Source organism: Amphiura filiformis, chromosome 18 (assembly GCF_039555335.1).
Source record: "Amphiura filiformis chromosome 18, Afil_fr2py, whole genome shotgun sequence".
NCBI classification, from domain to species: domain Eukaryota; kingdom Metazoa; phylum Echinodermata; class Ophiuroidea; order Amphilepidida; family Amphiuridae; genus Amphiura; species Amphiura filiformis.
Window position 1 is genome coordinate 54,004,932 of NC_092645.1, and position 12,233 is coordinate 54,017,164.

Genomic DNA, 12,233 nt, shown 5'->3' on the forward strand with positions numbered 1-12,233 from the left:
ACAGAAGCAGAATGGCATTCAATCCAATGACCCAAGTCAGGGGTGGTGGAGGCAGCGGCTCATGAGGCAGCGGCTCACTATGTGCAAACTCAATGGGAAATTTCATTTTTGGTGCCGCGCAGTGCAAAAATGTTGAAATTTTCTTTAAAAACAAGTGTATATCAATAAATTTGGTATCAAAAGAAAGCTGACATTGTTATCTGAACTTTTATTCTGTAAAATAGTTGAAACAATAAACTGCCTTGAGCTAATGATAGGGGCAAGTGCTTTGAACTCAACATCTAAAATGGGTGAGTGGCGTCACATTTTTCACTGTGGTCATTCGTTTTTTTAATGTATCATTGGAATAAAAAAAGATTTGATAGTAAATTTGGTATCAAATGACAGCTAAAACACCAATTATTAATTATGGAAAGGTGTCAATAAGATATCTTGAACATCTATAGAATGGGACTCAATCCAATTGGCCAAGGCAGGGGTGGTGGAGGTAGCGGGGTACTCTGCACAAAACTGTAAGCCAAGTTTTCATTTTGGGAGCCTCGTAGTCGGTGTACTATTTTCCTTAAAAATGATTGTTTATCAATAAATTTGGTATCAAAAGAAAGCTGACATTATTATCCACACTTGTATTTTGTACAAAGTTAAAATAGTTAGCTGCTTTAGGGTATATGATAGGCCAATGTCCTCCAAGACAATAAGAAAAATTAATTCTATTTTGGTCACTTTTTGAAGGGTTGTATCATTTTACGAAAGTGATAACCCACATACATTTATATATTGCAGGAAAGACCTTACTATGATCTATTAGAAAATGACATACAATAAGATGCAGGGGTAACACAGAAATGTTAGTGACATTATACCCCTGTACCACTGTCAGTTGATGTTTTGTCTCATTCACATAAATGTAGCATTTGAACCTTACATCTGACGGTATTTCTGAGTCTCTTGTTGGATTCCTTGTTCAATTTCCTTTCAGAAAATGTATACTTTTATCATACTGGGGGTATGGTTTGAAAAATATGGGCATTTGAAGGTGAAAGAGTGTCGCGAATTTCAAAAATCAGTGTGTGACGAAAAGTCGGCGAGGTTAAAACACATGGCCGTATACATATCATGCCATTTGCACGTGAAAAGCTCTTTTTGCAATATTTACATTGATATTGGATTCTCTTTTGTATAGGTCCTTTCACGTATAGTCTTGTCATTTGCACGTGAGAGACTCTTTGAAATGAATCCTTTCATGTAAAGTCTTGTTACCTGACTGTGAAAAACTCTTGTTGCAATACTTACATTGATACGGTTTCTCTTTGGTATGAATCCTTTAATGTTTGTCTTTGGTATGAATCTTTTCATGTTTAGTCTTGCTACTTCCGTATGCAAAACTTTTCTTGCAGTATCTACATTGATATGGAGTCTCTTTGGTATGAATCCTTTCATGTGCAGTTTTGTTATATGACTGTGAGAAACTTTTCTTGCAATATCTACATTGGTAAGGTTTCTGTTTGGTATGGCTCCTTTCATGTCTAGTCTTGTGACCCGACGCTGTGAAATACTTGCTGCAATATTTACATTGGTAAGGTTTCTCTTTGGTGTGAATCCTTTCATGTACAGTTCTGTTACCTGCCCGTGAGAAGCTCTTGTTGCAATATTTACATTGATATGGTTTCTCTTTGGTATGAATCCTTTCATGTTTAGTCTTGTTACCACCGTATGCAAAACCCTTCTTGCAATATCTACATTGATATGTCACCTTGGTATGAATCCTTTCATGTGCAGCCTTGTTATATGACTGTGAGAAACTCTTTTCACAATATTTACATTGGTATGGTTTCTCTTTGGTATGGCTCCTTTCATGTCTAGTCTTGTGACCTGGCGCTGAGAAACAATTGGTGCAATATTTACATTTGTAAGGTTTCTCTTTGGTATGAATCCTTTCATGTATAGTTCTGTTACCTGCCCATAAGAAACCCTTGTTGCAATATCTACATTGATAGAGTTTCTCTTTACTATCAATCCGTTCATGTGTAGGTTTGATACTCGCCTGTGAGAAACTCTTGTTGCGATATTTACATCGATATGGGTTCTCTTTGGTATGAATTCTTTCATGTTGAATCGTGTCATTTTGGTGTGAGAAACTTTTGTTGCAATATCTACATTGATAGGGTTTCTCTTTGGTGTGATTCAATTCATTCTTTGACCTTTCACACACTGTTAAGGTCTCTTTGTCGCAGCAATAATACTTATTTGATTTAAGGTGGTCTCCTATAAAATTGCCCTTTAGTATTTCTTCCAAATTTAGTTTCTTCAAACAAATTGTCAGTCGTTTTTTAAGTTTATCATGTTGATCATGTACTGATTTTCCTTTAGTACGAATCCGTACATGTCTTGTCTTATTCTTTACCCATGGAATAATCTTATATCTGTCACGTTTCTGGTTGGTGCTTATCCTTTTATGTAGATTTATCTTTTCTCTACTACAAAAACTCTGCGCGCAAGATTGATGATGCAGAGACAAATGTCGGCGATATGCTGCGCAAGCCTGTTGGAACGAACCATTCCTGTATGGGTATGTCCAGTTTTCATGGAATCTTAAATGAAGTAAATATCTACAAGTACTATAATAGAATCTTTGTGTGCAATACTTGCATGTATGAACTGGCAGACGGTCAACCAGATAGGGAGATAATTTCTTCATGATTCTGCACAAAAAATGAAAAAGCACGAAAGTATGAACATGACATGTGATATTTCTGAGACGTAAATATGTGCGTGCAATGAGCCAGGTTTGTTATGGCTTCATGGTAATTTTACCCTAACGCCCCAGTTGCTTTTTGGCGCGGGGGAAGGAAAGAAGGAAGAAAGAAAGAAAAAAGAAGAGAAACCTTTTTTCCCAGATGCGGTTTTAAACCACCGACCCCTCGGGTGCCAGAGACGTGGACGGGTCTACCTTGCGACGTGGGTGTAGATTGCCCGGCTAAGCTTTCCCTCGTCATATCACTGTTCTCATGATGACACAGTCGCATCACGTGGGATACCCGCCCGTGCATATGCTGTTTTTTATGTTTACTGCGGTTAGGGTTAACCTACAGAAGAATTTAATCCATTCGACAAAAAAATCAAACTTGATCAGAATCGTTATGATCTAAAACTACTAGTAGTTCAAAAGAAACTTACCGTAAATTTTACTAAAACCTCGTCTACAAGCATATTGTGTTTTTGATGAAAGCTAAATTAAAACGAAACAGACCTGAATATGCAAATACAATAGATTGGTCTTACAATAGCACTTGTATGTTTGTATCGGTAATTTGTTTGCTGAAACTCCGTAATGTTAGGATTTTGTCAATGGATGGCGCCTGGATTAATTTAGCTTTCATCAAAAGCGCTCTATATGCTTTTTGAAGAGGTTTTGCGGACTTCCTTGTGAATTGAGACCCACCCCCACCCGGGGTCGTCCCGTATTAGTTTTTTAGATTTTAGTTTGTAATTTCAATCATTTTAAAAGTTTTAAAATATTTAAACTTTGCATTATATATATAATATTCCCAAAACATTAATTTGTGTGAGAAATTTTTAAGCCAGCTTGAATTCTTTATACAATAATTCTTTATGTAACATTAACGAAAAATATAAGTACCGAGCATCATCTTACATGCACGCTTTCATTTTCAATATCGTGCCGGTTTTCAAATTTGAACAAAACCTAATTAAATGTTTTGCAAGAAACAGATTGTTTAAAAAGAACGAGTATTTCACAGAAGAAAATATGAAGCCCATTGACAGTTTTAAAACAACTAGTGTGCATTATGTTGAATGATCTTTCTTTCAAACTTGGAATGAAGTGGATTGAGACATGCGTTATTTTCCGTTATGTAAGATTTTTGGATTTTGATGTCTATTTCTCGACTTACGTTCAGGGACACCCTGTACTATTGTTTATTTTTGTCACAATTTTTGGCTCATCGGATCGGGCTTTAATTTGCCAACGTTGTCCAATATGGGTATTAGAACGTCGCAGTCCACACGCTTATTTAATTTGCATAAATACATACCCTTACCAAACAGGAATGCTAAGATACCCTTCGATAACTATTCACCTACCATTCGAACTCTAATAATACTGTATTGATAGTGAACAACATTTATTTTCATTATAGACTTTTTTATAGTCTATATTTTTTTCATTTCAGCTTAATTTAGCAGTTGTCATGGTTGTGTGTAAATTACTATTACTATTAGATACGTTGTAATAAAACATGATTTTAAATATTTGTATATTAATTTTCTCTGAGGGCTTGCAGCAAAATTGATATTTTATTTTCCTTGGTATGGGTTTGTGGCTAGTAGTCAGGTAATGATGAAGGCGATGATGATGATGATGATATGATGATGATGATGATGACGACGACGACGACGACGACGACGATGATGATAATGATGATAATGATGACGATGATGATGATGATGATGATGATGATGATGATGATGATGATGATGATGATAATTAATACACAAACGACAAAGAGGAACAAACATGCCTAGCATGTAATTCTATTTTAACATGGAAAAATTTGACCTCTTATCTTCTCGCAAACTAAGATTATGCATATTTTATCTCTTCAATAAACATTGTAAAAGTCGATTTGGCCTTGGCACGTGGGCCTCATCCTCTATAACAGCAGGTTTACTTTCTTGTTGAATGGAGGCCTCGAGGTCACTGAACTGTGTATTTGGAGATGATGGCTCATAGCACACGTGTTAAGCAAAAACATACATGAGAAGTAAGCAGGTTACTGTGAGTGATACCATAGAAACGTGCTCTTTGTTTAAACATTACAAGTAACATGAGTGGCAAACATTAATGTTTCATATTGCTTGCAATCCCCCTCCCCCCCGCCTCCCCCAAAGCAATGTTGGAGCCAATACTAGACCAATTGTCCGTTCCTGTCTCAGTATCAAAACAACATTGACTGGGTGGGTGCGGAGGCGTTATTCTTTCTGCAACCATAATGGGCCGCAATGCGATAACACATAGTACATACATGTAATTATAGGCCTATGAGGCTAGATATAACACGAGTTTATTACCATTATTATTTCCTCTTACTTTATAAAATAAAAAGAAATCGATAGAATTAAAATTCTATAACGGTTTACCTGGGGTTCGAACCCACAACCTATGTATCCATAGTCTAATGCCTACACGACTGTGCTATGATTCGTTGTGCCAGAAAGGTGTTTGTTTATGATACTTATTGATTACGGAATAAACTGCATACACACAATAAACTATTACTAGTATATTAGTACTAATAAATACGAATATAATCCTAACCCTAACCCTAACCCTAACCCTTACCCTAACCCTAAACCCTAACCCTACACCCTAACCCTAACCGCTAACCCTAACCCTAACCCTAACCCTAAGACCCTAACCCTGACAATAATGAACCTTGCCTCGGACTATGCGGTTAGTGATATATTGCGGCCCATTATGGTTGCAGAAAGAAATTAAGCGTGCGGGAGGGGGGTTGAAAATTTATTACTAAATTAAATCCTTCATCACTGCCATCATCGTCACCATCACGACTCATCATCATCATCAACAACAACAACAACAACAACAACAACAACAACAACAACAACAACAACAACATCACCATCACCATCATCATCATCATCATCATCAACAACAACAACAACAACAACAACAACAACATCACCACCATCATCATCATCAACAACAACAACAACAACAACAACAACAACAACAACACCATCATAATCATCATCATCATCATCACCATCACATCATCATCATCATCATCATCATCATCATCATCATCATCATCATCATCATCATCATCATCATCATCGTCGTCGTCGTCATCATCATCATCATTTACACTATAGCCACACAAATAGAAATCTTACATTAACTGCAAGTCATCAGAAAAACAAAATATTTAAAACAAATTATTGTTTTATTACTGCGCGCACAGTTTGCAACAACAACATCAACTGCCAGAGTGTGCTCAATTGAAAAAAAAATAGATTTTTTAAAGTCTAATATGAATTTTGTTAGTGGTCATTACTATTCAAGACCCTCGAATAGTAGTACGACCATTAGTGTAAGATTTTCTTGAATAGTAAGGACCGCTAACTACCCTTCCTTTTACTATTCATAGCTTTTAACTACCATTCAGACCAAGTGGCTTAGTATTCTCAACAAGAGGGAAAATTTTCTAAGTATATTACCCTTCAACTAACATTCCTTAATGGTCGACCCCAGGGTCAAGGACTGGAGCATGATGGGAATATATTTAAAACTGCCATTTTGAATTGGTGTTAAAGGCCCATTCAGTGATTTGCTCATCCGGACGATCGTAAAAATCATCAAAATTCAGATTTTGGTACCTTTGTAATTGGCATAGATGTGCTAACATAGCCTGCTAGTGGTTCGGTCGAAAGCCGTGTATTTTAAACAAAATAAAGCATTTACATGAATCTGGACTTTTGATACTGACAGTACAAAAGTCCGACTCGAGATCGAAAGAAGCTCACTCTCCACCATACCAACACGCGTTGCGTATTGTTTCTACTACTTATTACATCAGTAGCTACTATTTTAAACAAAATACACAATTTTAACTGTTTTTCATATTTGAATTGACCGTTAGTTTGCCTCGGTGACGTTTAATTGCTTATTTTGTTTTCTACTACAAAAATTAAGCGTCTGTTTTAAATCAATTTAGACTCTACTTCCCCGTGTTAGAAACACTGGACTAGGAAGTTTTTCCAGTCGATTGGTGGCGCACTGTACGAAAATCTCGATTTTCTCGAGTCGATCTGAGTTGAAGTAGAAAACCTTTCTAAAACTTCTGTTTTTGACTAATTTGTCGATGTATTCAGGGGAAAAGTGGTTTAATGAAATTATTATTCTTTATTTCTAAGCAACTCTGACAAATTTCCATTTTTTTTAATGTTCCTGTGAAATCACTGAAAGGGCCTTTCATGCAGAGATGATATGGGACTCTTGTTTTTGGATGTTTTTAGCTGCATTACAGGCATTAATTGTTGTACACATTATTGGGATGTTGCTTGACAACGATTATGTGATCCATATAGTAATTGTGTGCAAACGAAAATGCTACATCCATGGATAATGTAATAGGTAAGCTTAAAATCTATTTGATGTAAATTTAGTATGGTATGTATTAAGTTGTTGACATGTTGGCAGATTCTTGAAATAAGAATTGTCTAGTGCAAGGTGGAGATATTGAGGCATATTAATGATAATTATTACATTTACATACTGTACCTCACATATTATGCAGCTAATATTTCCCAGTTATAAATTGGGCCACTTGCTGAATGGAGGAATGTACTGTATACGTATGAGTTACTCCATATCTTACAGCTTTCGGCTGGCAATGTTTTTTAATTGCTTGGAATGATATATATTGTCAAAAGATTAGAATGTTCATTAAAATCTAGGGTACTGCATCAGCACATCTGTCATGCTTGCATGATGCAGAAGGGTGACAGTGGGGGGGGAGATGTATAATCCCCCATGGCATGTATAGGTCCTTGTTTCTAGAAAAATCTGGTGTGTGTCCTCATTTGGCATTAAGAAAACCCTGATCAATATACACACACCCCCATACCCCCCCTGCCAGTGTTATTCCAAATGTGGCCACAGGGGAATAGGACTATGCAAATGCTAATTTCTAAAATGCATTCAATTGACAAACCAGCTGAGGCTGTTTTTCGCCGATTTTGTGTGTGTAGGGGTGTGTACGTGTATGAGATGCAATTTAAACTAAGCAACTGCGGACGGTATATTTAATGCACGATAGAGGTATCTCATAAATACATTATACATGTGCAATTGTGCTCGTTTGCAGACCTCCGAAACTGAGGAAGGTCTCCCATTGCAGAGTGGTCCACGGTTTAAATGTGAAATGTCATGTGCGTGTCCTTGTTTGTCCATAAACACATAAGCCCCACCACCCCTGTGTGCGTTTGCCGCCAACCGAGGACAGTGTGTATTGCTAGCATGCTATCTAACTAGGGACGTGTGTATCGTGTTTTCATCACCTATAACTGTGGACTAAAATGGGGGGATTTTTCACCATAATGCCTTTAGCGTGCATTTGAGGTCTTTTGCAGCAGTTTGACACTGAGGAATGTCCTCGGTTGGAGGTAAGTCCACAGTTTAGGGTGAAAAATCTTGCGTGTGTCCTCATTTGCCGGCAAACATGTACGCAAACCCCTATTCAGCTTACATTCATCCTATGCTACATGTAGTATAGCATTTGACTTTACTGCATACGGTCCAGTTATTAATGGTCGACCACTAGTATTCGGTTTACTGGTCGACCACTAGTATAGCATTTGGCCTACTGGTCCACTAGTGGTCGACCGCTAATACTACTGGTCACTATTAGTATTCGGCTTACTGGTCGACCATTAGTATAGCATTCGGCTTACTGGTCCACTAGTGGTCGACCATTAGTTAGCGTGGCTCATTTGCATAATTCGCCTCATACGAAGGGTAGTCGAATATGAAGGCTAATTTTTCACTACAGAATACTATATGACCGCTATAATAACTTTTAGGTCATATGGCATTTGACCGCTAGATGACCGCTATTGACGACCGCTTTGTGAAGGCTATTTGAAGGCTAATGATTTAGGTAAGGGTAGGACAACGTTAACCAGGCGTACGTCAACAATCACATACATAGGATGTATTAAATGTTGACCTCGGGGCTCGGTGTTTCAACATAGCTACAACATATTAACATGGCTACTTCAAAAGGCTATACCATTAGTACAAGTAGTGCCGTACTATTACGCTGACTTTCGTATATTCGGCGAGCGAGGACGATTTCGACCTCCTGGTTTGTTTACAAACAGAGAGGTAGCGGAAGACCGTTTCGCTTGTCCAAACACTCAAGCATCAGAAGGATGGTCCACAATAGCGTGATTCACGTAACATGAATATAGTCCTGCCAGCAAGACTTCAGTCTTTATCATAAACATAATGACATATACGGACCTGAAGTCTTGCAGCGGTACATAGGGATGCACTGTACGTTTAAGAAATGCAAACTTCAAGCATCAAGAAATATTCCTTGTATTTGTCAGTTTTACCTCAGAGATGCTGTAGACCCTCTATACACAGTGTAGAAAGATCACAAGTAGAATGCTGCTCAATATGATAAATCCAAATCATGAAAATCAAGACATTTTTCAGAGCAATATTTTGACCACTTTTGCACTAAGTAAATTACTCCCATGAAGATTGCAGGTTTTGCCAACTTTGAATTCACCCAAAAGATGAGATCAATGTAGATCAATCACCTCAACTTTGTGAGTATAGACTAGTACAGTCAGTGGCGGATCCAGGATTTTTTAAAAGGGTGGGCACAAACTTTGAATAATCGGCGTGGTAGCGCCGTTCGTCGCGCTTGCGCGACGCAGGGGGGTGTCTGAGGGGGATGTGCCCCCCCTGAGAAGTGAGAAACTTTTACAAAATAAAGACCTAATTGAAGCCATTTGGTGGACCATTTTGTTACTATTATTGTGTATTAATTTGAAAAAGCCGAAAATGTGAAAATGACGGTCCAATTGAAGTTATTTGTCGATAAGTTTTCACTATTAGGGCCTACACAACATAATTGTGTAAATTATTGCTTTAACATAACTCTTAATGGTTTGGGTATCCAAAGTATAAGCGAAAAGTGTAACTTCCTTATGCATACGCAGGGGGGTGTCTGAGGGGGATGTGCCCCCTCCCAAGTGAGAAACTTTTGCAAAATGAAAACCTAGTTGAAGCCATTTGGTGGACTATTTTGGCACTATTATTGTCTAAAATTTTAATTTGAAAAAGCCGAAAATGTGTGAAATGACGGTCCAATTGAAGTCATTTGTTGACAAGTTTTCACTATTATTGTGTAAATTAACTATTTTAAACTGTTGCTGTAGTACACAGCATCTTGCGGGTAGTGAGATCATGGCCAAAATTAAATTGCATTGATCATTTCTGTGGTCCTGTGGTTCTTGAGTTTAATATGTTGTAAAGAGGGCTGAAACAACAACACTTGTGTAAAACGACTTACGTACATAACTCAACAACAAATCAAGCATGTTTTCAAAGTTTATGCTTTGTAGAATGAACTTTTGCAAAACATTAAAGTGTTATTTTTCAATAATATACATGTAGGGCCTATTGATTTAAATAATGAAAATCGAAGCAAGCAGAAGCGAAAAGGGTAATTTCTTTATGCATATACGCAGGGGGTGTCTGGGGGATGTGCCCCCCTCAGAAGTAAGAATTGTGTACTTTGTAAAGTTTCAATTTGAAAAAGCCGAATATTTGTGAAATGACGCGGTCATTCAACACATTTTCACTATGTGTAAATTATTGCTTTAAACACAAAGGGTCTGGTGTCCAAAGCAGAAGTGAAAATGGCAACTTCTTTATGCATACGCAGGGGGTGTCTGAGAAGTTTGAAAATGTGTGAAAATTAAGGTCCAATTGAAGTCACTCGTAGACCATTATTCACTACTATTACCATGATTACTGTAGGCCTAATTATTAGGTTATTATTGCTTAAACATGTTAAAACATAAAGTATACGGACGTTTAAAACAGAAGCGAAACCGGCTACAAGTTTATTTCCCCTCAGAAGTTGGAAAATTTTGCAAAATGAAGGTCCCATTTAAGTCATTTGGTGCATATTTCCACCTGCCCCGCGACTGGTCCAAAACAGAGGCCTAAGTGGCCACTTCTTTATCCATATGCGGAGGGAGGGTGTCTGAGGGAATATGCACCCCCTCAGTATTTGGAAAATAAAAATCTAAGGCCGAGTTAAAGCCATTTCATTGATCAGGAAAGGGGACACGGTCCGGGGGTGTGCCCCTGCATGGATCCGCAACGGCATGGGAGGCCGTTTATCATGATCAAATTGCGATTATATCTTCCATAAAACATGCATGTAAAAATGTAAAGCCAAACAAAGGGTTTTTTTCAACAAAATTGTATTAAAAAAATTAGGACCCTCGAAAAGGGGGGGCACGGGCCCGGTGTGCCCATGCCTGGATCCGCGCCTGAGTACAGTTGGATTAAAATCATCCAGGCACGCCCAAACCCTGGTACAATGGGATTAAAATCATCAGTGCATGCTCAAACTGTCCTTGAGAGAGTTCCTCAGCTACATCCTGAGAGCCCAAAAGGAGCCCACATATTGTGATGTTTCTTATTTGTGCAAAAGATAAGAATAGAGTGCCCTGTAACTCTAGGTACGACGAGTTACAGTTACTGGAACTAAACATGAATAGGGATTAAAAAGCTGTCAAGTAGAACCATGTGCTTCTTTTGTCCTATTTGCCATCAAGATTTCATATGGAAACCGTTCAGACGTGCAGACCCAGAACAGGATCATGTCAGAAATTAATATTGTTCTGGGTCTGATTATTCGGACTATAGTACAAGGAACTTATACGATGTCCTCATTCATAAACTGATACTATATGTCCGAATTTTGAGCCATACAAGTTTACGTGGTGAACTATACTATACCATGCTGTTTACAACGTCGTAATCTATAGGCCTAGGGCCTACGTTAAATTTATAATTTGCACACTTGTAAGTTGTAACCAAATGAGTACGTTAATATAACGTTCGTGCGACGTTATACATGTATAATTAACAATAACATTACCAACCATTTTTTTTATTTTATGGATTTTTTATCCGAATAATTTCTTACCTGTTTAAAAACAGCAAATAGATGAAATATATACTGCACTGAGCGTCCAAATAATTAAGCGTGAGATTAGGAAATAAATAACCTCGTAATTAACGAATATTAAGATTAAAACGCAAAATGTACTAGAGCAACTGTGCCCTTTGCAAGGGCACAAGGTAAGTTAGGCGGATGACTGTGACGATCTGATCAAGCAGCAACACTGTGCTGGATAGTATTAACTTGACCTTTGACCTCTGTATGCCCCCCTTAATGACCTTAAATGAATTTTAAAATATTTAAAACATCTTAAGAATGTCATAAGGATCATTGCATTTAAATTTCAGCTCAATTGAAGCATTTTGAAAACTTGACCTTTGACCCCTTTATTGCCCCTTAATGACCTGAAATGAATTTTAAAATATTTTCAACATGTTTAGAATGTCATAAGGATCATTGCATTCAAATTTCAGC

General features: G+C 37.6%; 1 protein-coding gene across 1 annotated transcript; it reads right to left on the bottom strand.

Moving 5' to 3' along the window:
* Positions 1-1,110: 1,110 nt before the first annotated feature.
* LOC140138817 (uncharacterized) lies at positions 1,111-11,908 on the bottom strand. Its single transcript, XM_072160589.1, has 2 exons — positions 11,784-11,908; positions 1,111-2,702 (listed from the first exon to the last, which is right to left on the bottom strand). The coding sequence occupies exon 2, from the start codon at positions 2,696-2,698 to the stop codon at positions 1,325-1,327; it is 1,374 nt and encodes a 457-aa protein (XP_072016690.1). The 5' UTR covers positions 2,699-2,702; positions 11,784-11,908; the 3' UTR covers positions 1,111-1,324.
* Positions 11,909-12,233: the final 325 nt, after the last annotated feature.

Excerpts from the sequence above, each read along its gene's own strand:
- LOC140138817 (XM_072160589.1), bottom strand. The coding sequence starts at position 2,698 with ATGAAGAAATTATCTCCCTATCTGGTTGACCGTCTGCCAGTTCATACA.